The sequence below is a fragment of the Oncorhynchus gorbuscha genome, unplaced genomic scaffold, assembly GCF_021184085.1.
Source record: "Oncorhynchus gorbuscha isolate QuinsamMale2020 ecotype Even-year unplaced genomic scaffold, OgorEven_v1.0 Un_scaffold_5:::fragment_2:::debris, whole genome shotgun sequence".
NCBI lineage: Eukaryota > Metazoa > Chordata > Actinopteri > Salmoniformes > Salmonidae > Oncorhynchus > Oncorhynchus gorbuscha.
This window is the reverse complement of record NW_025745327.1, coordinates 177,047-199,275: the sequence shown is the minus strand read 5'-3', so window position 1 is coordinate 199,275 and position 22,229 is coordinate 177,047. Positions and strand designations below refer to the sequence as shown.

Genomic DNA, 22,229 nt, shown 5'->3' with positions numbered 1-22,229 from the left:
GTGGCAGCAGCACTAGTCTAAGCCCTGCTGCCGGGCCAGTGTTGGAAAATAGTCTAAAATAACCTGACATTGCTTAATTAGTAGGAGCATAACTGCCCGCAGAACAAGATTATAACTGCTGATACTGAATAAGCAGCAGATGTTGCAATTTGAACCAGAATAAATCAGCATTATAGGCCCTCAAACTCTATTTAAAAATAAAAAAAATTATAGACATCTTCTCACGAGCCTTACCACCTCTCCTCCTCTGCATCATGTGTGAATGATTATGGGTCATACCGAATGTATTGGCCAAATCTTTTTTTGAAATGACAATGAAGACCATTGTACATCAATAAAATGCAAAGTCATACACCTAAATTCATCCAGGATTAGACTAACACTCTAATCTCTCTCCTTCTGCATATTATATGTGCCAGTTGAGGAGGCAGCAAGACAGAATGTAAGATTCTGCTTTGCGTCGGTGAATCTAAAGAATACCCTGACAACACTGCTCACGTCGCGTGTGCGAGCTTTGCAAAATACATTTAGGAATCTATGTTATTCAATTATTGCGCCAACGAGCATCCGCGTTGCCAAGGGCTAAAATAGAAGTCATTCCTATTCCTGACTCAGACCGCACTGCAAGTCCTGCCTCTCCCATCTCCTTATTGGTTTATAGAAGCAGGTACCCACGTGCCATCTCCTCATTGTTTATACCCACATGGGTGATTGAAAGATGACAACCGGCGAAACAGTTTGTGGTAATACTATGGAAGTGTAGATGCTAATCACCATATATATTCAAAGATGATAACGCCTGGAAGGAGGAGAGATGACTAGAAACGATTCGGATGACCGTTTTTTGTGCGGATTAATTGTCGGAGTAGAGGACCTTGTGCATTTCAGGTAAAATAACAACTCAATGTTTATATCCCAGGACAAATTAGCTAGCAACAGAAAGCTAGCTAAATAGGACAAATTAGCTAGCAAGTGCAAGCTAACTAGCTAAATTGCCATACATGTTTAATGCTTTTCAACCTGTCCCCAAATTAATGTCATTGGTACAGAGTTATTTTGATATTTTAACCTGCTTGTCGTGATCGCGTTTGGAGTAGGGGGACAATATAAATTTATGCACGATGGCGCACGCACGCAGCCAGTTTGGGTTCCGTGTAAAGAATATCTGCCATGCATAGCAAAGCCAACTACCAATAATTCACTTGACTAAGGGCCCAGAAGAGATCTGCATTAATGTATGATGCTAAAGTGAACGATGTACGTGTGCATAACTCAAGGCAGCAGATTATTTCTATTGGTAAACAAAATATTGAACAATGTCTTTTGCATAGAAGTGTGGGCTGTAGCATTTGACTTTTAAATTGTTTCAAATATAGAATCAAGTACTTGCATTCGCTATAGGCATCATGCATGTTTACTTTTAAAAAGTGTTTTTATCATTCTGCCCACACCTCTACAGAAAAGTGATCAAATTGACCATTGTTTTTTTTCCCTTTACTGTTGTGGCCTAACTCGATTAGTTCCAAATTGTACAGCAAACATGTCGTAACCCTTGAATGATGCAGTGCCCACCCATGGGCAAATTGAGATAATGTGACATTTCACATTATCATTATAACACATTTCAGTTAATTACTATAATTCCCACCTTGGGCCAATCAGCGTAATTTTGTAAATGGCGGATCTCTATGGCAAGACGCATAATTCACCAAAGTTGTCAAAATCATCCCAGTGCTGTCTAAGATACTGTGTGTGACCAACGAACAGAGACAGATCCACAGTCCCCTCTCTGATTCCATCGTTGGGGATACAGGGTGTTATTGTCACCATAAAAAAAGTGAATGAGGGCATTTTGTTGACAGCGTTATAATGTTCACACCAAGTATATAAATCAACATATTTTAGATGTACTTTCAGAAATGGCGCAAGCAGATATTTAGCGTGAAATGTAAAGTTATAAATGAGGCCCCTGGTGTAAAAGTTGACTTTGCCATCTTTACTGTGGCCAGAATGGTTGCAATGTAATGTGACTGTTAGGATCACAGTCAGGTTCTTTCCAAGATTTTAGATGGGTGTTAAGGGCTGAACAACTGTTTGCTTAGAGTGCTTCCATTTCTATTGACTTGTCTTTAGGGCCTAGTCCTAACTAGGATCAGATTAAATTAGATAGGATAAAGTAATCCTTCTCACCCCCTCCCCCCTTAAAATATTTAGATGCACTATTGTAAAGTGGCTGTTCCACTGGATGTCAATGAACTGTAGCTTATACCAATATTGTAAAATCTAGCTTATACCAATATTGTAAAATCTTTTACATAAGCTACTGGTTTATTTATTGTGTTGGCAGAAAGTTTAGATATTTGCTGTAATTTAGGCTGTATTTAGAAAAGGACTGTGGCAGTTTCTGTAAGAGGAAACTATGAAAAATGTGACCTGTTTCAGGAAGCTAGGCGTATGTCACACATCACTACTTCACAGAAGAAGCATTTCAATGTAATTATTATTTATTTTAATCAAAATGCAGTTTTTGGCAGAAATGCTGGAACATATGAATTACATGTGCTTTAACCAAACTTGTATGCCATCTGTAAACACAAATAGAATTGTTGGTTTAGTCACGGAAAAAGTCAAAACCTTCCCGCTGGCCATGATTGGCTAAAATAATGGATGGGCTGGACATGCTGAGAGGAGTTTGGATTGGTCTGCCATGTAGTATAATTCTGTCGATAACATGAACTGTTCAGTATGTGTAGATAATACTTGCTGCCGTGGCTTGTTTGAAAGACATAATGTTAGTCATAGAGAACTGCAAAAGTGTTGCTACTGCTCTCAACACAATTGCTGCAAAAATCAGTGGGAAAAAAGTTGAACTACTTTCGGCACATTGTCAGTCTGAACCGGAGTGACTTGACACAACGGGCACAACAAGCTGTAGTTAAACAAAACGGAAACGACACAGGACGTCTAGGTTAAACTGGAGTTCCAGTCTGCCGTGAAGCGTTCATCAATGTATACTGAACAAAAATAAACGCAACAATTTCAAAGGTCTTACTGCGTTAGTTCATCAGGAAATCAGTCAACTAAAATAAATACATTAGGTCCTAATTTATGCATTTTACATGACTGGGAATAGGGATAAGCATCTATTGGTCACAGACACCTTAAAAAAAGGTAGGGGTGTAGTTCAGAAAAGCACAATATTTGGTGTGACCACCATTTGCCTTATGCAGAGCAACATCTCCTTCGCATAGAGCTGATCAGGATGTTCCTTGTGGCCTGTAGAACATTGACCCACTCCTCTTCAATGGTTGTGCGAAGTTTCTGGATATTGGCATAACTGGAACACACATTGGTCCAGAGCATCCCAAACATACTCGATTGGTGACATATCTGGTGAAACACGAGGTGAAGGTAACGGATGCATGGCACAACAATGGGCCACAAGAGCTCACCACGGTATATCAATGCCTTCAAATTGCCATCGATAAAATGTAATTGTGTTCATTGTCCGTAGCTTATGCTTGCTCCTACCATAACCCCACCACCACATGGGGCACTCACATCTACATCAGCAAACCCGCTCACCCACACAATGCCTTGCATGTGGTCTGTGGTTGTGAGGCCAGTTGGACGTACTGCCAAATTCTCTAAAACGATGTTGGAGGCGGCCTATGGTACAGAAATTAACATAATTATTTGGCAACAGCTCTGGTGGACATTCCTGTAGTCAGCATGCCAATTGCATGCTCCCTCAAAACTTTAGATATCTGTGGAATTGTATTGTGACAAAACTGAACATTTTAGAGTGGCCTTTTATTGTTCCCAGCACAAGGTGTGCCTGTGTAACGATCATTAGGTTTAATAAGGTTCTTGATATGCCACACCTGTCAAGTGGATGGATTATCTTGGCAAAGGAGAAATGCTCATTAAAAAGGGATGCCAACAAATGTGCACAACATTTGAGAAATAAGCCTTTTGTGCATATGGAACATTTGTGGTATCTTTTATTTCAGCTCATGAAACCTGGGACCAACACTTTACATGTGTTTATATTTTTGTTTAGTGTATAAGAGTCTAGCTACATTCTGGTATTATACATTTCTAATTGTCAGAAAGTCATTTTCATTTCAACTAAAAGCTTACTGTTAGCTAGCTAGCAACGTTAGGTTGCTGGATCGCTAGCTCATGTTATGTGTGGTAACTAGTAATATTATTCTTATATCATAAAGCAATTTGCATGGCTAGTTATAGCTTAATGTTAGCCAGCCAGCTAACATTGAACATAGTCTATTAGCTTTAGCTACCTGCAGATTTAAACTACAGAATTTCATGAGATTATGTTTCATTGCATAACTACATACCTACATGTCTTTTTTTTTTCTTCAAGTCTCCACTTTGCCAGATGACCCATCAAGTTAGCCAGGTGTGTCTGGGGTTGATTACAGCCATCTATTGTATTTCATGTGTACATGTCTAGATAAGTGACCCATCCACAACAATTAGCAAGATGTGGCTGGGGGGGGGGGGGGGAGTTATAGCAATTCTTTCACATGACCCAACAATTTAGACAAGTGTGTATGGGTAAGCATCTAACAAAATATTTCAGAAATATTTGTATTACTACTATGCAAGTAACCATTCCAGTGCACGTAATGACTTTTCCCATTGTTCCTCAACTGCAGTGTATGTTATACCATTTTATAGCTCTGAGTCTTTCATCCAATGTAAAAAACACCATTTCAAATTTTGCAACATAAGATTGAATTGAGGTGGTCGGTCAAATTGTTGTGGACTTGTCAGCATAACATTTAAATTCAACAATGTTTTGCATTGACTTATTCCGCAACCTAATACGCTGACTGCCCACGAATTCTGAAACATTGTCGAGGCTAGTAATTTTTTATTTATTACAGTAGGCTACAAACAGTAACAGCATAAATACTTCGAAGTAAAATACAAAATGTCTGCATGTTCACCTGAAATTTGACTGTAGTCTACAGATCGGCTGCCTAGAAAAGGTGAATAATTTATTGTGCAATGGCTGTGAAGATAAAATAGATTCTTATGTCTAATTATTTTTTAAATGAACATGTTTTCGCTCTTCTCACCATTTGCCGTTAGTGTTTTTATAAATAAGTATCTCATATCCTTTATGTGCAAAATACTTAGGCTACTTGCAATACACAACTTCAACCACTAGAAAATATGTACAGGGTCTATTTTGTACTCACGGAACATTTATAAGAGAGGCCCCTGGCCCACTAATTATCCTGAGAACATGACATTAAGAGGGCAAGAAGACAACTCAGACCCTTCAACCACCAATCAATTAAACTAATCAAATTTGTGAAAGCAGCAGCATACTATATTCTCTGTCAAGTTTATAGAGATTGAGGCAGCCTAAGCAAGAAACAGGTGTTCAGTTGAGATCACCCATTAAAATCTTGGAAAGAACCTAACTTGGTTTCAGTCACACTATCACCATTCTGACCAGTCAACTTTTACACCAGGCAGTTAAGTGTAAACAACCACACTGAACTAAAAGTGACACCTGGTCCCAAGACATTAAAGATGGATGAATACAGGCATTAATAAATAATGTACAACAACTACCACACGCAGCACAACAGGCTTCTAATGAGCCCTACAGGGGGAATGGTGTGGATGGCTGAGAGAAAGAGAGAACGGAATAATGTGTATGAGCAGGCAGATACACACATAGGCATTAAGCATGCTGTAGGTCACAACTACTCTAAAGCCATACGAGTATAAATAGTTGTTTTTTACCCGTGTCCTGGTTCATGGTTCTGTCCTTGTCTGTCTCCTCTCTTCAACAACAGCAACAACAAGATAAGGAGGAAAGAGAAGAGTGAGAAGTAAAAAGAGATAGGGTTGTGTGATTGGTCCTCCCTCACTTCTCCTTCTCTCCTTCACTTGGTGACTCTTCCCCTGTCTGTTTTTGTGTCAGGCAGCATGTCATTCTTCATCCACTTCCAACCAGTCTTGTTTTTCTTTTCACTCTGTTCTGTTCTCCTATCCCTCACTCTGTTTTAAAGGGCAGGGATTCTTTAGCCACATGCCAGCAGTCCCACTGAGCTGTACTCTGGGGACATGACTCTTCACCCAGTCAGGGGAAAACAGACACAATGTACGCATGCACACAGAATGCACACAGAATACACACAGAACTGAGCAGGGTGATTTGGTGCATGTATGTGCCCTGATGTCAGATTGAAATAATACCCTTTTCCAAGTGGTGACATAACCTCTGCCTCCCCCCCCTGGCAGTTAGTAACATTGGCTGTTATTGGCTGTTCAGCATGCAACGCCCAGTGACCTTCAGACAAATTGGCAGATACCATGGTCAAAGACAACTGTGTGTGTGAGCGAGAGAATTCCTTTTATCGGGTTCTAGTAGAGCAGGGTATTATGACAAAAAAAACATATTGCAATTAATTGAATTTGGTTTGCACTAATAAAATCTATAAATCATGTTTGGGGACCTGCTAGAGCTGGCTGATATAGACAAAAAGTCAGAGATAAATGTAAATATTTTGCCTGATAAATTAACTGTCTATTAAAAAATTTGTTACATTTGCGGCAGGGCTCTAGACATTTTTTCCAGTGCCAAGTCAGTCAACTGAGATGGTAGCCTACGATTAAAAAAGCAAGCCATTTCATCTAAAATCCAGGAAATGCATGATTGATATTTTGATGTGCAACCTGTCAAAATAGGATCCAGAATGATCAGATTTCTTTTTGATTCTTCAGAGAATTTCTCGACATCTTTGTGCTATATTATTCACCACCTGAGGAAGTGGGAACCTGAAAAACACTTTAATTGCCAACTCGAAATATGTTGTTGCTATGTAGGCTAATTGATTAATCTACCAGTATAATGTAGACTAAGGTCCTATAAAAACGTTTCAGCACTACGCCTAGGCTACATTGGTAAGAGGAAGGCAATGTCGTCCAAGCTCTAGGTTTTAGATCCTTCCTATTATAGTTGAGGTAAGACCGTTGTAAGGTATTTTAAAGTAATATTCTTCTAGATTAAAGGGTAGGTCTACATTTCATTCACTGAATTTACTGGGGGGTACATTAAAAAGTATAGGACAAACAAGTATAGGACAAACAAGTGTAGGATAAACAAATTAAAAAGGTAGACTTGGGGCAAAGGTCCAACTATGCCTCTTTCTTATAGATGTGTCATTCCGGTTAAGCACACCGCGGCCAATATAGCTAGTTCTTTAGCTAAGCTAGCCACTGTAGCTAGCCAGAATCTCTCCCGTATGTGTTGACGTCATTTCACAGGATTTGTTATTGGACAGAAGATGTATAGATCGGTAAGAAATTGCTTCTGTAGCCAAATATCTTATTTATATACATTTTTTGTTATGATTTAAATGACACGCCCCAAAAGCATTTCATGGCCAAAACCATCGTTAACGTTACACTTGAAAACGCTCCTTATCTAAAAAACCTGCCGCAGACCACTCATAGAACAGCGAAGTGTTCTGTGGTTGTTAGATGCTTTTTTGCCCTCCCGTGTCACGTTATACACAGAAGCTCTCCACGAAACAGTCTTGCAATCCATCTGTGATCACTAATAACTTCAGAACAAAGTTAACTACAAATGCAAAGTGGCCAATGTCTACACAATTGATACAAACAAGTGACATAAAAACATGCTCAAATGAAAACCTAGATGACTGCATTAAAATATAAACATTAGGAAAAAAGGTCAATTTCAATTATATTGAAATTCATTTCATGTTCAATCAAATGAGTTAGATTTTGATACAGGCTAATTTGTCTCAATATATTTCAAATCTTAGATGACGTCGCCTGCCGTTGTGCCCTTCCCTTGAGCAAGTCACTTAACCCCCCCACAACAACTGCTCCATAGCTGTCCAGTGTGGCAGCACCCTGCTGCAACCTGCATGTCTTTCAGAGAGGTTGGGAGCAGAAGTCAAATTTCAGTGTGGCCTTGTGTCACTATACCAAACACCCAACCACCTCATACTGTCTGAACATGTGAGCTCAAGTCTTAACAGCAATACTGAACCTTTGAATGTGTACTATTTAGAAATGCTGAGATGTTTGCGTAGGCCAGGCCAAGTCTTGAGAAATGTCTAAGGCTGCTCCAGGCCTGAACCTCATTGTTGAATGTACTGTACGGTACGTACCAGGGCAGAAGCTGGATTGGTTGTACACAGTGCTTTCCAAACAGTGGGAACAAATGATCTTGTTGGTGGGTGGCAGCTCAGCTCATTCCTCCTGAATTGCAGCTAGAGTCTGACTGGCTCGGCCTTAATATTGTTTTGATTAATTTAGTGATTCACCAGGAAGTCTGAGGGGTTATAGAGGCTGTCAGAATGTTTTGGAAACCACATACTTAAGTCAGTTTTCAACTGAAAAATGCAAGGTGAGGTGGCATCCTAATGATCCCATAGACTGCAGGACAAACATGATGAACCGTCTGAATACAGAGTAAGGATAGGTTAACTGAATGTTTTAGTACCCTCCCTGATAAGCTCATCTTCGAGGCAAAGGTACCTTCTCAGCCCAGGTACAATGAGAAAAGTAAAGAGGCAGGCAGAGTGAAATGACTTTCCTATCTAGAACGTAGTCCTACAATTTTATCTTGAAAGTAAAAGTCTTATTCAAATTAATAACAATGTCTGCTCATTGTTACAACCTTAATACCTCACTATCAGAGATAATTGGCTACTTGACAACCATTTAGTGTCGCCTATACTCTTTAAATATGGTACATGTTAATGATATTCAAATAGTGAGGTATCAATTTAAACAATGTGGACTCACACATTGGCACAAAATACAGAGGCTCTACAGAGTGTGGGTGCAGAATTCTAATTGGTACACCGATTATGGCTGATTACATTGCACTCCACAAAGAGACTGCATGGCAGGCTGACTACCTGTTAGGTGAGTGCAGCAAGGAGCCAAGGTAAGTTTCTAGCTAGCATTAAACTTATCTTACAAAAACAATCCATCTTAACATAATCACTAGTTAAACTAGTAATATCAACCATGTGTAGTTATCTAGCTTGTCCTGCGTTGCATACAATCAATGAGGTGCCTGTTAATTTATCTTCGAATCACAGCCTACTTCGCCAAACGGGTGATGATTTAATAACAAGTGCATTTGCGAAAAAAAAGCACTGTCGTTGCCCCAATGTGTACCTAACCATAAACATCAACGCCCTTTTTTAAATCAATACACAAGTATATATTTTTAACCTGCATATTTAGAGAATATTGCCTGCTAACATGAATTTCTTTTAACTAGGGAAATTGTGTCACTTCTCTTGTGTTCTGTGCAAGCAGAGTCAGGGTATATGCAGCAGTTTGGGCCGGTTGGCTCGTTGCGAACTGTGTGAAGACCATTTCTTCCGAACAAAGACTAATTAATTTGCCAGATTTGTACATAATTATGACATAACATTGACGGTTGTGCAATGTAATAGCAAAATTTAGACTTAGGGATGCCACCCGTTAGATAAAATACAGAACAGTTCCGCATTTCACTGAAAGAATATACTTTTTTTTTTAAAATTAGTATGGATTTGACCATATTAATGACCTAAGGCTCGTATTTCTGTGTGTTATTATATTATAATTAAGTCTATGATTTGATAGAGCAGTCTGACTGAGTGGTGGTAGGCAGGAGCAGGCTCGTAAGCATTCATTCAAACAGCACTTCCCTGCATTTGCCATGCTTCAAGCATTGCGCTGTTTATGAATTCAAACCCATCAACTCACGAGATTAGGCTGGCAATACTAAAGTGCCTATAAGAACTAGAGGTCGACCGATTAATCGGAATGGCCGATTAATTAGGGCCGATTTCAAGTTTTCATAACAATCGGAAATCGGTATTTTTGGGCATTGATTTCCGATTATTACAATTTTTTTATACCTTTTATTTAACTAGGCAAGTCAGTTAAGAACACATTCTTATTTTCAATGACTGCCTAGAAACTGTGGGTTAACTGCCTTGTTCAGGGGCAGAACGACAGATTTTCACCATGTCAGCTCAGGGGTTTCAATCTTGCAACTGCAGTTAACTAATCCAACGCTCTAACCATTGCACTCCACGAGTAGCCTCTGTTACGCAAATGCAGTAGTAAATTGCTAGCTAGGATTAAACTTATCTTATAAAAAATAATCATAATCACTAGTTATAACTACTAATCCAGTTTAGCAGGCAATATTAACCAGGTGAAATTGTGTAATTTCTCTTGCGTTCATTGCACGCAGAGTCAGGGTATATGCAACAGTTTGGGCTGCCTGGCTCATTGCGAACTAATTTGCCAGAACTTTGCATAATTATGACATACATTGAAGGTTGTGCAATGTAACAAGAATATTTAGACTTAGGGATGCCACCCGTTAGATAAAATACCGAACGGTTCCGTATTTCACTGCAATAATAAATGTTTTGTTTTCTAAATGATAGTTTCCGGATTAGATCATATTAATGACCAAAGGCTCGTATTCCTGTGTGTTATTATGTTATAATTAAGTCTGATTTGACAGAGCAGCAGCAGGCCCGTAATCATTCATTCAAACAGCACTTTCGTGCATTTTGCCAGCAGCTGTTCACAAGCACAGTGCCGTTTATGACTTCAAGCCTATCAGCCTAATGGCTGGTGTTACCAATGTGAAATGGCTAGCTAGTTAGCTGGGTGTGCGCTAATACTGTTTCAAACGTCACTCGCTTTTAGATTTGGAATAGTTATTCCCCTTGCGCTGCAAGGGCCACAGCTTTTGTGGAGCGATGGTTCATGATGCTTCGAGTGTGGCTGTTGTCTATGTGTTCCTGGTTCGAGCCCAGGTAGAGGCGAGGAGGGGGACAGAAGCTATACTGTTACACTGGCAATACTATAGTGCCTATAAGAACATCCAATAGTCAAAGGTATATGAAATACAAATGGTATAGAGCGAAATAGTCCCATAATTCCTTTAATAACTACAACCTAAAACTTCTTACCTGGGAATATTGAAGACTCATGCTAAAAGGAACCACCAGCTTTCATATGTTCTCATGTTCTGAGCAAGGAACTTAAACATTAGCTTTTTTACATGGCACATATTGCACTTTTCTTCTCAAACACTGTGTTTTTGCATTATTTAAACCAAATGGAACATGTTTCATAATTTATTTGAGACTAAATTGATTTTATTGATGTATTATATTAAGTTAAAATAAGTGTTAATTCAGTATCATTGTAATTGTCCTTATTCCAAGTATATATATAAAAATTGGCAGATTAATCGGTATCGGCTGTTTTTGGTCCTCCAATAAACCGGTATTGGCGTCGAAAAATCATAAAAATCGGTCAACCTCTAATGTGTAAGTCACCCGAATTGATCATGGCATGTCGTCATCTAGGCCTAGAGGTGTGATGGGTGGTGCACACTGCACTTTAAATGGCATAGGAGTTCACTTTCATCCAAAATGCCATGGTACCAATAATAGGCTAAGCCTGAGGAAGTAGGCCCTATTGCTAATTGAAGTCAAATAGCATTCAAACAGTGTGAAGGCTAGGCTACATCTTCCTTGGCCTGTTTTTTTTTTGGGGGGGTGGGGGGGGGTTTCCTGTCATGGTGGGGTTTGGAAGGTGCAACCCTTGCTCCAGACTATTTCAGTTGTGGCCAAACTTCACAACAGGACGTTAGTAACAATGAGCCCCTCTCCGCCCCTCACAACCAAGCATGCCTGGTGGCCTCACCGGTTTCCCCTCAGCCCTTTACTACACTGTCTGACTGAGATGACAGTCCAGATAAGAAAGTACTACAGAAAGTACTACAGGTGGCTAGTCAACTGACAGTTGAGTCAAAATCTCATACAGCAGGTCATTGCTAAGGTCAGACAGAATCGGCAGCTCATGTTGATAAATAGGCTACATTCACCATTATCTGCATATTTTGATAGATAGGCTAAACGTATGGTTAATGCTGTGGCAATCCAATCCACAGGTATTGTTGGAATTCAAATGCAGGATTTCCTCCTCATACACCTGCAGAATGCATCTGGCTATTCACGCATGCTCTGGAATCACTCAAAAGGTGCTTACAGCTAGTGATAACAAGTCTCTGCTCCACAATAACAGTCTAGTGCCAGTTTTCATCCAAGAGGCAGATTTGCTGAAGATAATATAAATGTTTGTTCATCTCATTACTAAATACCTACGGATAAATGGTTTGTTTGTGAGAGACTATTGTGAAAGGCTCTTAGACATATTTAATCCAGTTGTTTGTAAATAGAGTGATCGTTTAATTAAAAACTAGTAAAGAAGCCTGCTACAGTGGGAGAACTGTCTGACTGAATGGCATATCCCTTACCATGTAATGCCACCCCTCAAGCATGTTCTTTTCCACAGGCTGCCCATGTGTCACATTGTTGAGTACACGGTTCCAAATGTAAACTGATGGCAATACTGTTTGAAGAATAGGATGCTGCTGTTGCATTGTGCAGCTTCTCAACGTCCCTCACCACTCCACACACAAACACGTTAATCCCTGAGCCCACAAACCCTGCTGTTATCTGATTTGACAACCTGATCAGGTGGACCGTTGTCATCGTCAGCCTACATGAGTTGGGACTAAAACATATATACATAACCACTAGGCTACCTGCCGCGTCGATATAACAAGTGACTCGAGGTTTCGATTAGTTATAATGTACATTGTATCTAACGTTACAGTCAATTACTCGCGCGAAACAGTTACAATTTCCAAGTAATTGCATTGGTATTTTGTAGCGAGATTGCGCTTTACAGTACCTACATTATGAAATAAACGAGTTGTGAAAGTTTCAACCTAGCTGACGTTAGTGACTAAGTTTAGCTTCGAAACACTGGGAACTATTTTAATGCAAACCTCATATCGCACAATGCAAGTTGCCAGGAAACGTAATGCTAACGTTACGTGTTAAGACTGTTGTCACTTTCCGCGGCTTAAATCTTTCTGGCTAAAGTTAGCATCCTATTTAGCTAGCTAGAAGAGAGGCAAGAGTTGGGGTTTGCAATCTAATTTAACTGTCATTATCAAAAACCACTAACGCGAATGGTCCAACGTCTAACTGCTGTAAATAACGTACCTATTGGCCCCTCTTTATGTTTTGACGAACGTCTTCCATTCAAACCTTTTTCAAGGCTGCTGTTTCCTCCCTTCTTTCCCGACGCCATCTTCGCCCACTATTTCCGCAGCGCCTCCTCAAATATTCTAGTCATACCTGTAAAAAAAGCCACACCCACAACCAAAACTGCAGCCAGTCAGCGCTGGTAATGCATTCCTTGAGCCTATTGACGTGCTCCAGTTCGACAAACGCCACCCCTCTTTGCTGCGTTGCAATGTCCGAAAGCTTTCATCAGATAATCATCTGTGGTAAACAAGGTACAGTACTGTCTGTCAGTAGGCTTCAATTCACAGGGAGGTAAACCTTAATGTATAGACGGTTTAATAGCTAATCTACAAGCTACAACATCGTCAGTGGTGGTTGCTGAGGGGAGGACGGCTCATAATAACGGTTGGAATGGAGCAAATGGAATGGCATCAAACCATGTGTTTAATGTATATTATACCATTCCACTGATTCCACTCCAGTCATTCCCACAAGCTCGTCCTCCCCAATTAAGTTGCCACCAACCTCCTGTGCTAGAGGCCTATCACCAGCCTCTTGGTGTAATGGTAAGAATGGCGAGGTTGACAAGGATCCAGATTCAAGTCACAGTTGTGCTACCCCACAATTGTGTCAGAAATGGGATAACGCTTCCTAGATTCCATCAAGCGAGTCACATCGGTATGGGTGCGAGGGACATATGACAAATACATACATTTCATGAAGCTAAAATGCTAAATATGTCAACATGAAAGCATAAGGCAATCAGTTTTATAATTGTATTTACTAAGCACAATTCAGGCCTTGAATTATGGAGATTGGAGGGAAAAAAAACATTTGGCCAATGCATACACTAAAAAAATAGAAAACACAAACATGCAGAAAAAAATATATTTTATGAATATAAAGTGTTTAGGTATTGGCATTTGTAATGAAAGGCTAAATTGAAAGCAAAATTCCCTCTGACATTGTAGGTTACTGCCTTTTTGGTCCACTAAGAAATTAGATTCAAATATAGGCAAAGGCTGCAAGGAAAACGCAGGTCACCTCTATAAATTCAAACATAAGTGTGTGTGGGGGGGAACATTTTGAAGAAAATTCATATCAAAACCCTCACCACAACTCTGTTCTATTAAATTACTCTTCTCCCGCCCTCTGTTCCTCCCCCCTCTCATTCAAGGCTTCTCCAGTTGGATTTCCTCCTCTATGATCATGTTTCCCACGTCTTGGTAGGGGCCCTGCACCAGAGAGCGCTGGATCTGATCATATGTGGAGCAGCATTCCTCCAGATTTAGACCCTGGATATGGATTGAGGTAAGGGAGGTTATGATAGGTTGACTTCCTCTTCCCTTCTTCTAGAACTTGTTTGATTGACTGAAGAATGGTGAAAACAGTGACTATGACAGAAAGACAGAGAGAGGATCTGATTCAAGTCCCACCTCATAGATATTCTCCTCTTCCTCTTTGACCCTTTTCTTCTTCAGTTGATTGAGTTTCTTCGTCTTGAAAAGGAGAGGATGACATAATATATCGTAAATATCTTGGCCAATGGTGTGAAAAAGCCCATTGTCGTCATACAGTAAGATTACCATACATACTAGTCCTTTTGGTTAAAGCAGTTTTCAAATGACAAAATTCACTATTGGAATGAGAGCAAATTAGGAATATTAGATCTAGTAGCCTAGCATCAGCAGTAGGAAAGGTGGCCTGCTTGGCTCTCTGACCTTACAGAGCATCATGGTACCATGCAGAAGCACTGCCACCATCAGTAACATTGCCTCAGCAGTCAGGATGCTGTTCTTGGTGCTTTCACTGATGTCCAGAATCTTCACCATCGGCCCTGAGCAGGGTGGGAGAGGGGTCGTATAAAGGTCATCAGAGTAGAACTCACCTGCTGCTCTTTCATGGGAGAGATGCAGGCTAGATGTGAATGAAAGAGTATGTGAATGTAAGAGTATGTGTGTGTGTGTGTGTGGGGGGGGGGGGGGGGGGGTCGACAGGGAGAATAGTTTAAGATAAATTATACAAAACAGCCAGTGTATGTTTAGCGGTGCAATTATAAAAACAATGCTCCGTATGTCACACAATTTCCCAGGGAAACCTATAAACAAAAAATGTCTTTAACATTTCAACATTGGTCAATTGAATTAAATCAGAGGGATTACTACACAATGTAGCCATTCACTGGTGGCTTAAGTCTGGGTGCTTTAGGTGGATTGCAATCTGGTCTGATCTGTGTGCACTACCGGGACCCAACTTTTAGGTTAGCAGGTTGTAATGAGACCATCACAGATGATTTACTGTGATCCACAGGGAACAGATACTGCCATTCATGGTGAATTCTACTGGACTGGGCAGTGGTTAACTGGATTTGGGGATTACAAAGCATTCTGAATTGCTTAGCTGGTTTGACCCCACCACCCAGACACCCACATGTACATACACACACATAATAGAAATACTGTACAACAAAGTACTGAGAGTACGGACCAGACTAAAGCTTTTGAGGGTTACACACACAAGACCTGAAGGAAGGTGACATGGGTGCTTACTGTGAGGGCTTCACACACACACACACACACTCACTGTAGACCTGCAGGAAGGTGCCGTGGGTGTACACAGAGTGCCGCAGGGCGCTGTGGTTGAGAAAACACTGGTACAACCCTGAGTCGTTCAGACGGGCCTCCCTCAGGATGAGTGTGTGACACATGACCCCTGCCGCAGTCAGGTTCCCCCCATCCACTGTCACATGGTTGTCTCTCCGGTCCACTCCCTGCGGGGCGGACGTGCCGTTGACCGTCTGGACGCTGATGAACCAGGTGGTTTCCACGGCTCCCCTTGTGGCTGAGTAGCAGCAGCGCAGGTGGGCGGTGTGAGAGAGCTGCACCCTCAGAGAGGGCCTGTCTGGCTCCAGAGTAACCTGGATACGGCTGAGGTCACCGTGGACACCTACTAGAAGGCAAAGCAGCAGGAGTAGGATGAGGTTGACCCATAAGACACTGATCAAAGGTCAGTTATTGACAGCATATCTGTCCAACTATTGGCCCAAAACACTGATGATAAAAAGAAACTGGAGACTAAAAACGCCACATAATCAAGAGTGCTGTAATATTATGTCTCTTAACATCTCTTGCTATTTAGAGTTATAAGTGTTTGGTATAGATTCTAGTGTGTGATGATTGTGGACTATAGGAAAAGGAGGACCGAGCACACCCCCATTCTCATCGATGGGGGCTGTATCGGAGCAGGTTGAGAGCTTCAAGTTCCTTGGTGTCCACCAACAAAATAACATGGTCCTAGCACACCAAGACAGTTGTGAAGAGGGCACGACAAAACCTATTTCCCCTCAGGAGACTGAAAAGATTTGGCATGGCTCCTCAGATCCTCAAAAAGGTTCTACAGCTGCACCATCGAGAGCATCCTGACTGGTTCCATCACTGCCTGGTATGGTAACTGCTCGGCCTCCGACTGCAAGGCACTACAGAGGGTAGTGTGTACGGCCCAGTACATCACTGGGGCCAAGCTTCCTGCCATCAAGGGAGTATATACCAGGTGGTGTCAGAGGAAGGCCCTAAAGATTGTCAAAGACTCCAGCCACCCTAGTCATAGACTGTTCTCTCTGCTACCGCAACTCAAGCAAGCAGTATTGGAGCAAGTCTAGGTCCAGGAGGCCTCTAAACAGCTTCTACCCCCAAGTCATAAGACTACTGAACACCTAATCAAATGGCTAGCCAGACTATTGCATTGCCCCCCCCCCCTCTACACTACTGCCACTCTGTTATTATCTATGCATAAGTCACTTTAATAACTCTACCTACATGTATATATTACCTCAATTACCTCGACTAACCGGTGCCCCTGTACATTGACTCTGTACCGGTACCCCCTGTAAATACCCTCACTATTGTTATTTTACTGCTGCTCTTGAATTATTTGTTACTTTTATTTCTTATTTTTCTATCTGTATTTTTCTTAACTGTATTGTTGGTTAAGGGCTTGTAAGTAAGCATTTCATTGTTGTAGTCCGTGCATGTGACAAATAAAATGTGATTTGATTGCACAACCATCTGCTCTGGTTGGAGATACGGTTCATTAGAGCAGAACAGATACATTACTCACAGCTAAATAATCTCATGTTCCAAGGGATAAAATGGGGGGAAATTGTTTTAAATGTTGCAATGCATGGTTTAAAGGATGTTGAACCTATTCATATTAATTCACACAAACGGCATAGATTTACACTTCGGTCTCATCTTCATCCTCCACCTGTAATGTAACTTTTCAAATAAAGGTGAATATGCACTGAAAGCCTAACTACCCAGCATTGTTTATCAGCACATCCTAGCAGCCCCTTACTCACCAGCCCAGAAGCAGAGGAATAAGAATGTCACGGCCACCATCCTCTTCACTTTTTATATTGGTTGCCAGTCGTTGCAGAAAATAAAAGGCCTTTTATAAAAAAAAGTATTTTGGTCCAATGTTATTTTGAGTGTTGTGCCTTTCAACACAGCTATACACTTCTACCCAGTTGTCTTGTGAATAAACCTTCCTTCCTCTTTTGTTGGTCTCTCTGTGTCAGGATATATGCTTAAGTGACTGCAGTGTTCTTGAACTCAAAACAGTAAAATACCTTTTTTTTTACCCCAATTTATTTTTAAAAAATTACAATTTAAAAAAAACGTACCTCATTTCTTCTGAAGTATACAATTAAAAGCTCTTACACAATGAAATCAAAGCCAAAATACACAGTATAGATCTTGCATATTCATTTGTTTATAGATATACATGTGGCAGATGCATGTGCGACAGACCAGACCCAGTTCTATACAAAGCACTGGCTAGCTGGTGCAAACATGGCGCTGGTCAAACCTTGTGGTCGCTGAGGTGAACACACACAATACACTTTGTAACATACATACCCCTGAGATAGCATAGTTACAGGGGACACTGCAGGACTTACACAGCCACCCTACAGTCAATCCCCCATAAACCACCTATCTGAAACCTTGGATTACCTAGAAGTAAGGCCAGGGGGGTTTCCAGACCATGTGACCTGACTAGGAAAACCTCCTGGCCAGACCTAGAATGCATGTTGCTTTAGAGATTGCAAGAAAGGCATTTCACTGTAATTGTACATTAAACAGGAGACTTGATGTTGGTCACCCAACTCTTTCTACGTTCATTTCATGGTTCTTCTACCTTAACAGCCAAACAGCTCCCCAACCAACAGTGTTTGTTTTAAAAAAAAGAGCCATTTGGGAAAAAGCTTGATCGTCAGAACAAGGCACCCATCTCTATACAAACATATAAAACTAGACCACTATGTATTTGTAAATAGGATACATGAGGGGAAGCAAAGGGAAGAAAGAGCGAGAAAGAGGGAGAGGATCGTAAGCACACGTTTGCCAAGTAGTCTTGAGACTACAGTGGCGGTGGAGTATTAACCTAAGCTGGTATAACAGGATTTAACCTGCTCATTACTGTGCTTCAATGGTGAAAAAGCCCACGTTAGAGATAATCTCTTTAACCTCATCTTGTTGCCATCTAGTATTGTATAATACAAGTGAGTTGTCTCACATATGGGGTCTCTGAGCAAACAAAAGCTATCCTCTTTCTCCCATTGTTGGCAAATGCATAGTACATAATTACATATGTTCCTCTCAACAAACCATCACCAAAAACAAAACCTCCCGACCCATTTAAGTAAATGAAACAAAAATAAAATGATGTGAGTAGTAAGGAAGTAAGGACTACATTTCTACGACTTCTAGAAGGAAGACAGGATGAAGGAGAGATGGAGACTATTATTGTGGACTTGGTGATGAAGAGGGGAACATGAGAAAATAAAGGGGTGGGGGGTGAAAGAAAAAAAAGGCACTGAAGTTTCAACACAACTTGTAACTACGCCCTCTGCTTCTTAGAGTAACTATCAATAACATTTGCATAATTACATATTTGGGGGAGGGTGTAAGGGAACGGTTGCTATGGCCACAACGAGAATGCATAATTCAAAAGTGATCGTGAAAGATAACTGTCATTCCAACACTGGTGAGAGTGACGACTAGTCGCGCCTGCAATTCCTGCATCCGAACTCCCCAGACCGGCTTCTCTTCATTCCAGAAGTGGTCTATAGAAACAGTAGCTTAAATCAGTAATGATGGGTCTCATCTCAGTATCCTTCTGTATCTTACTGTACTGTACCGCCACCCCATGATGTCCCTAAACGTGGTCCAGTCAATATCAAAGTGACGCTAGGTGAGTCATGTCTACAACACAGTGCAGCCCTGCTCACACATGGTAGCAATGAAGAGAGGATTTGAACGGCAGTGTGATTGTGAAGTGACTAGTTAAATTTAGTTCATTAGTCTGGGGCAGCAGCATGGATGGATGTATCACAATACAGTCTTCATACAAGCTTAGATATCATTATCTCCCTCAACACAGGCCCTCTATGTTTCTACCCACTGTGTTGTTTTCTCTACATGTGAGGCTGGAGTTTGGATGCAGGAGAAGCAGAGAGCCACGGCTGCTTTCTGTAGGCATCACTCTCCAATCAGCATGACGTGACTTTCTCCCATAGTAATAATAAGCAGTGGGACAATATAAACAGCTCATATGAGGATCTACAGGTACATGGGTGTCTCTTTGGTCCCGTTTCCCAGTTAACAGTTCAATGCCACTAGTCTAAATCATCAAAAATAATAACAATAATTACAATCAACTCCTGAAGAAAAATATGCACAAAAATGGTATTGCTACCATTAAAGAATATAACCTTTGTATCGGACGAAAAAAGGTATCATACAGCACATAATACTGTGTGTCTCCCTCCTTTCTTTACGGAGAAGCTACTAGCCCTATAGTCAGGAAGTCGACTCCAGTCACATCACACACGTGGTGACCGTTCTCCTGTGTGACCATTGCTACTGCACTGGGCTCCCACGCAATGTGAGTATCAGAGAATGTATGGGTCTGACTGATTGTGTCTATAACCGATTCTTTATTTTATTATATAGATTTTTAAAAACCTCTTTTTCTCCCCAATTTCATGGTATCCAATTGGTAGTTTACAATCTTGTCTCATCGCTGCAAATCCCGTATGGACTCGGGAGAGGTGAAGGTCGAGAGCCGTGCATCCTCCGAAACACAACCCAGCCAAGGCACACTGCTTCTTGACACAATGCCCATTTAACCCAGAAACCAGCCGCACCAATGTGTCGGAGGAAACACTGTACACCCGACGACCGTGACAGCGAGCATTGCGCCCAGGCCGCAACAGGAGACGCTAGTGCGTGATGGGACAAGGACATCGATGCCAGCCAAATCCTCCCATAACCCGAACGACGCTGGGCCAATTGTGCGCCGCCCCATGGGTCTCCCTGTTGCTGCCGGCTGCGACAGAACCTGGACTCGAACCCAGAATCTCTAGTGGCACAGCTAGCACTGCCTTAGACCACTGCACCACTCGGGAGGCCCCTATAACCGATTCCACAGCACATTGAACACTGAACTTCAAGTCTTCTCTCTACATCTACCTCCATCACCGTCTAATACGCTGCTAATCAAGTTGGCCTCCTCTCCTCCCTTACTCCTCTCTTCCTCACAGTATCCCTCCATCTCTAATGTCCATCCCATCTCTGTGTATCTGTCCATCCCTCTATCGCCCGGCCCAGCACAGTAGCAGGGTCCAAAGGAGAGGCGGCTGAAGTCAAAAGCAGTACACACACTGTCTATATCCCTAACAACATGATCAATTCCAATACTACTGGATGAATGTTTGGGCCATAATTACAGTTCTAATAGGACTCTATTACAGTAACTCCAGAAGGCCATTTTGCTTCTACAACACAAACACATGCGCAGACCGTCTCAACAATTGGGGTGAAATGTTCAAATGTATGCCTGCATGACTAAGTCGCTTTGGATAATAGCGTCTGCTAAATGGCATATATTATATGTTATCATAATAATAGTAATAAATATTTGCAAATTCAATGTTGGGAATTCAGTGTGGTTGGTCACTTGAATTGGATTATACTAACTTAAAGGTGCATCACTGCTGTACTTTGGCATGTACTGGATATAGGGGCCTACTAAATGTTCAGTAAAATGTCTAAATTTGGAAAGTTTCCCAAAAAATCCCAGGTTTTTCAGAAATCTCCGGTTGAATGACTCCCAGAATTCCTCCTTATTCCCTCCTGAATCCAGGAATCTTCCAACCAGGATTTGGGGAAAACCTGTGAATTTTGGAAAAGTTACCAGAATTTCACAACTCTGAGCATGTTCCTGTCTTGTTCTACAGCTCTACATCGCCCCCTATAGGGCTGACACTAGTATCTCTCTCTACATGCATACATGGGGGTTTATTATACAGTCCAAACCCCTACAGTTGGCAATGATAGATATATTTATTGAACATGCACTGGGGGAAGTATCTGTTGTGTGTGTGTGTTGCAGAAGCTCACAATCAATAAGCCCAGGCAGCATCTCTCTCACAGCAAACTACTGCTCCAATCTTTGGCACCTATTTCCAAAACTCCCATCTCTCACACGCTCACTCACTTGCACATACTAGCATGTTCACAAACACGCAAAAACACAAACCTCAAACACACGACTCCCACATTGCATTACTCAACTACTTTGCGTAAAGCCGTCCTCCTCCGCCTTGCAAGCGCCTCACGGTTGGCTGCGACCCCCTGGAACTCTTTAACAGGGGTTCAGGCATGGCAGTGGAGCACAGAGTGTTTAGTAAATAGGAAATTCCAGGACGCATTCATTAATCCTCCAAAAGCAACTCGAGCACTCCAATCCAGCACTTACAGTGATCTGAGGAAGACCAAGAGATGACAAGGTTAAAGGAAAGAGTTGGTGAGATTAGACAACATATCCTTGACACAATTCTAGTATTAATACCCATGGCATTGCAGAGCCAGAGGTAGTTGACCTAAAATCGTATATTACTCTAACCCCAAACCTTATCTTAACTAGAGAGATAATACAAGATCTGAGCCTGTATCAGCGGTAAAGAAAAACTCCTCCCATGACAACAGTATAAAGGGTTGTATATGAAGGTTC

General features: G+C 41.3%; 3 protein-coding genes across 6 annotated transcripts in view; all 3 read right to left on the bottom strand.

Annotated features, from left to right (window-relative positions):
* Positions 1 to 13,267, bottom strand: part of LOC124018384 (hormone-sensitive lipase-like) — a 60,590-nt gene extending 47,323 nt beyond the window's left edge. For 2 of the 3 annotated variants that reach the window (XM_046333672.1, XM_046333674.1), the window contains exon 1: positions 13,131 to 13,267. In XM_046333672.1, coding sequence (XP_046189628.1) covers positions 13,131 to 13,218 — 88 coding nt within the window. In that variant the 5' untranslated portion in view covers positions 13,219 to 13,267. Of the gene's footprint in view, positions 1 to 5,787; positions 5,829 to 13,130 lie in introns of all 3 variants that reach the window. The other variant, XM_046333673.1, reaches the window with a different exon arrangement.
* Positions 13,268 to 14,028: 761 nt separating this feature from the next.
* On the bottom strand, positions 14,029 to 20,727 carry LOC124018385 (B-cell antigen receptor complex-associated protein alpha chain-like). 2 transcript variants are annotated; one of them, XM_046333675.1, is made up of 5 exons: positions 17,512 to 20,727; positions 15,738 to 16,103; positions 14,876 to 14,991; positions 14,591 to 14,653; positions 14,029 to 14,449 (listed from the first exon to the last, which is right to left on the bottom strand). In XM_046333675.1, exons 1-5 carry the CDS (start codon positions 17,549 to 17,551, stop codon positions 14,327 to 14,329), a joined length of 708 nt encoding a protein of 235 aa, XP_046189631.1. In that variant the 5' UTR covers positions 17,552 to 20,727; the 3' UTR covers positions 14,029 to 14,326. The 2 variants fall into 2 exon arrangements, with proteins under 2 accessions (XP_046189631.1, XP_046189633.1); XM_046333677.1 differs by having other exon boundaries at positions 15,738 to 16,100.
* A 348-nt stretch (positions 20,728 to 21,075) lies between these two features.
* Positions 21,076 to 22,229, bottom strand: part of LOC124018383 (rho guanine nucleotide exchange factor 1-like) — a 101,317-nt gene continuing 100,163 nt past the window's right edge. The window contains exon 31 of the mRNA XM_046333671.1: positions 21,076 to 21,980. The gene's annotated coding sequence lies outside the window, so the exon portion shown is untranslated. The remainder of the gene's footprint in view (positions 21,981 to 22,229) is intronic.

What these genes read in the sequence shown, in the direction of transcription:
- LOC124018385 (XM_046333675.1), bottom strand. Translation starts at nt 17,551, where the DNA reads ATGGTGGCCGTGACATTCTTATTCCTCTGCTTCTGGGCTG. An exon ending in GTACCATGATGCTCTGTAAG is followed by an intron (nt 14,654 to 14,875) that starts GTCAGAGAGCCA and finishes CTCCTTTTCAAG; the next exon opens with ACGAAGAAACTCAATCAACT. An exon ending in AAGAGGAGAATATCTATGAG is followed by an intron (nt 14,450 to 14,590) that starts GTGGGACTTGAA and finishes ATCCATATCCAG; the next exon opens with GGTCTAAATCTGGAGGAATG.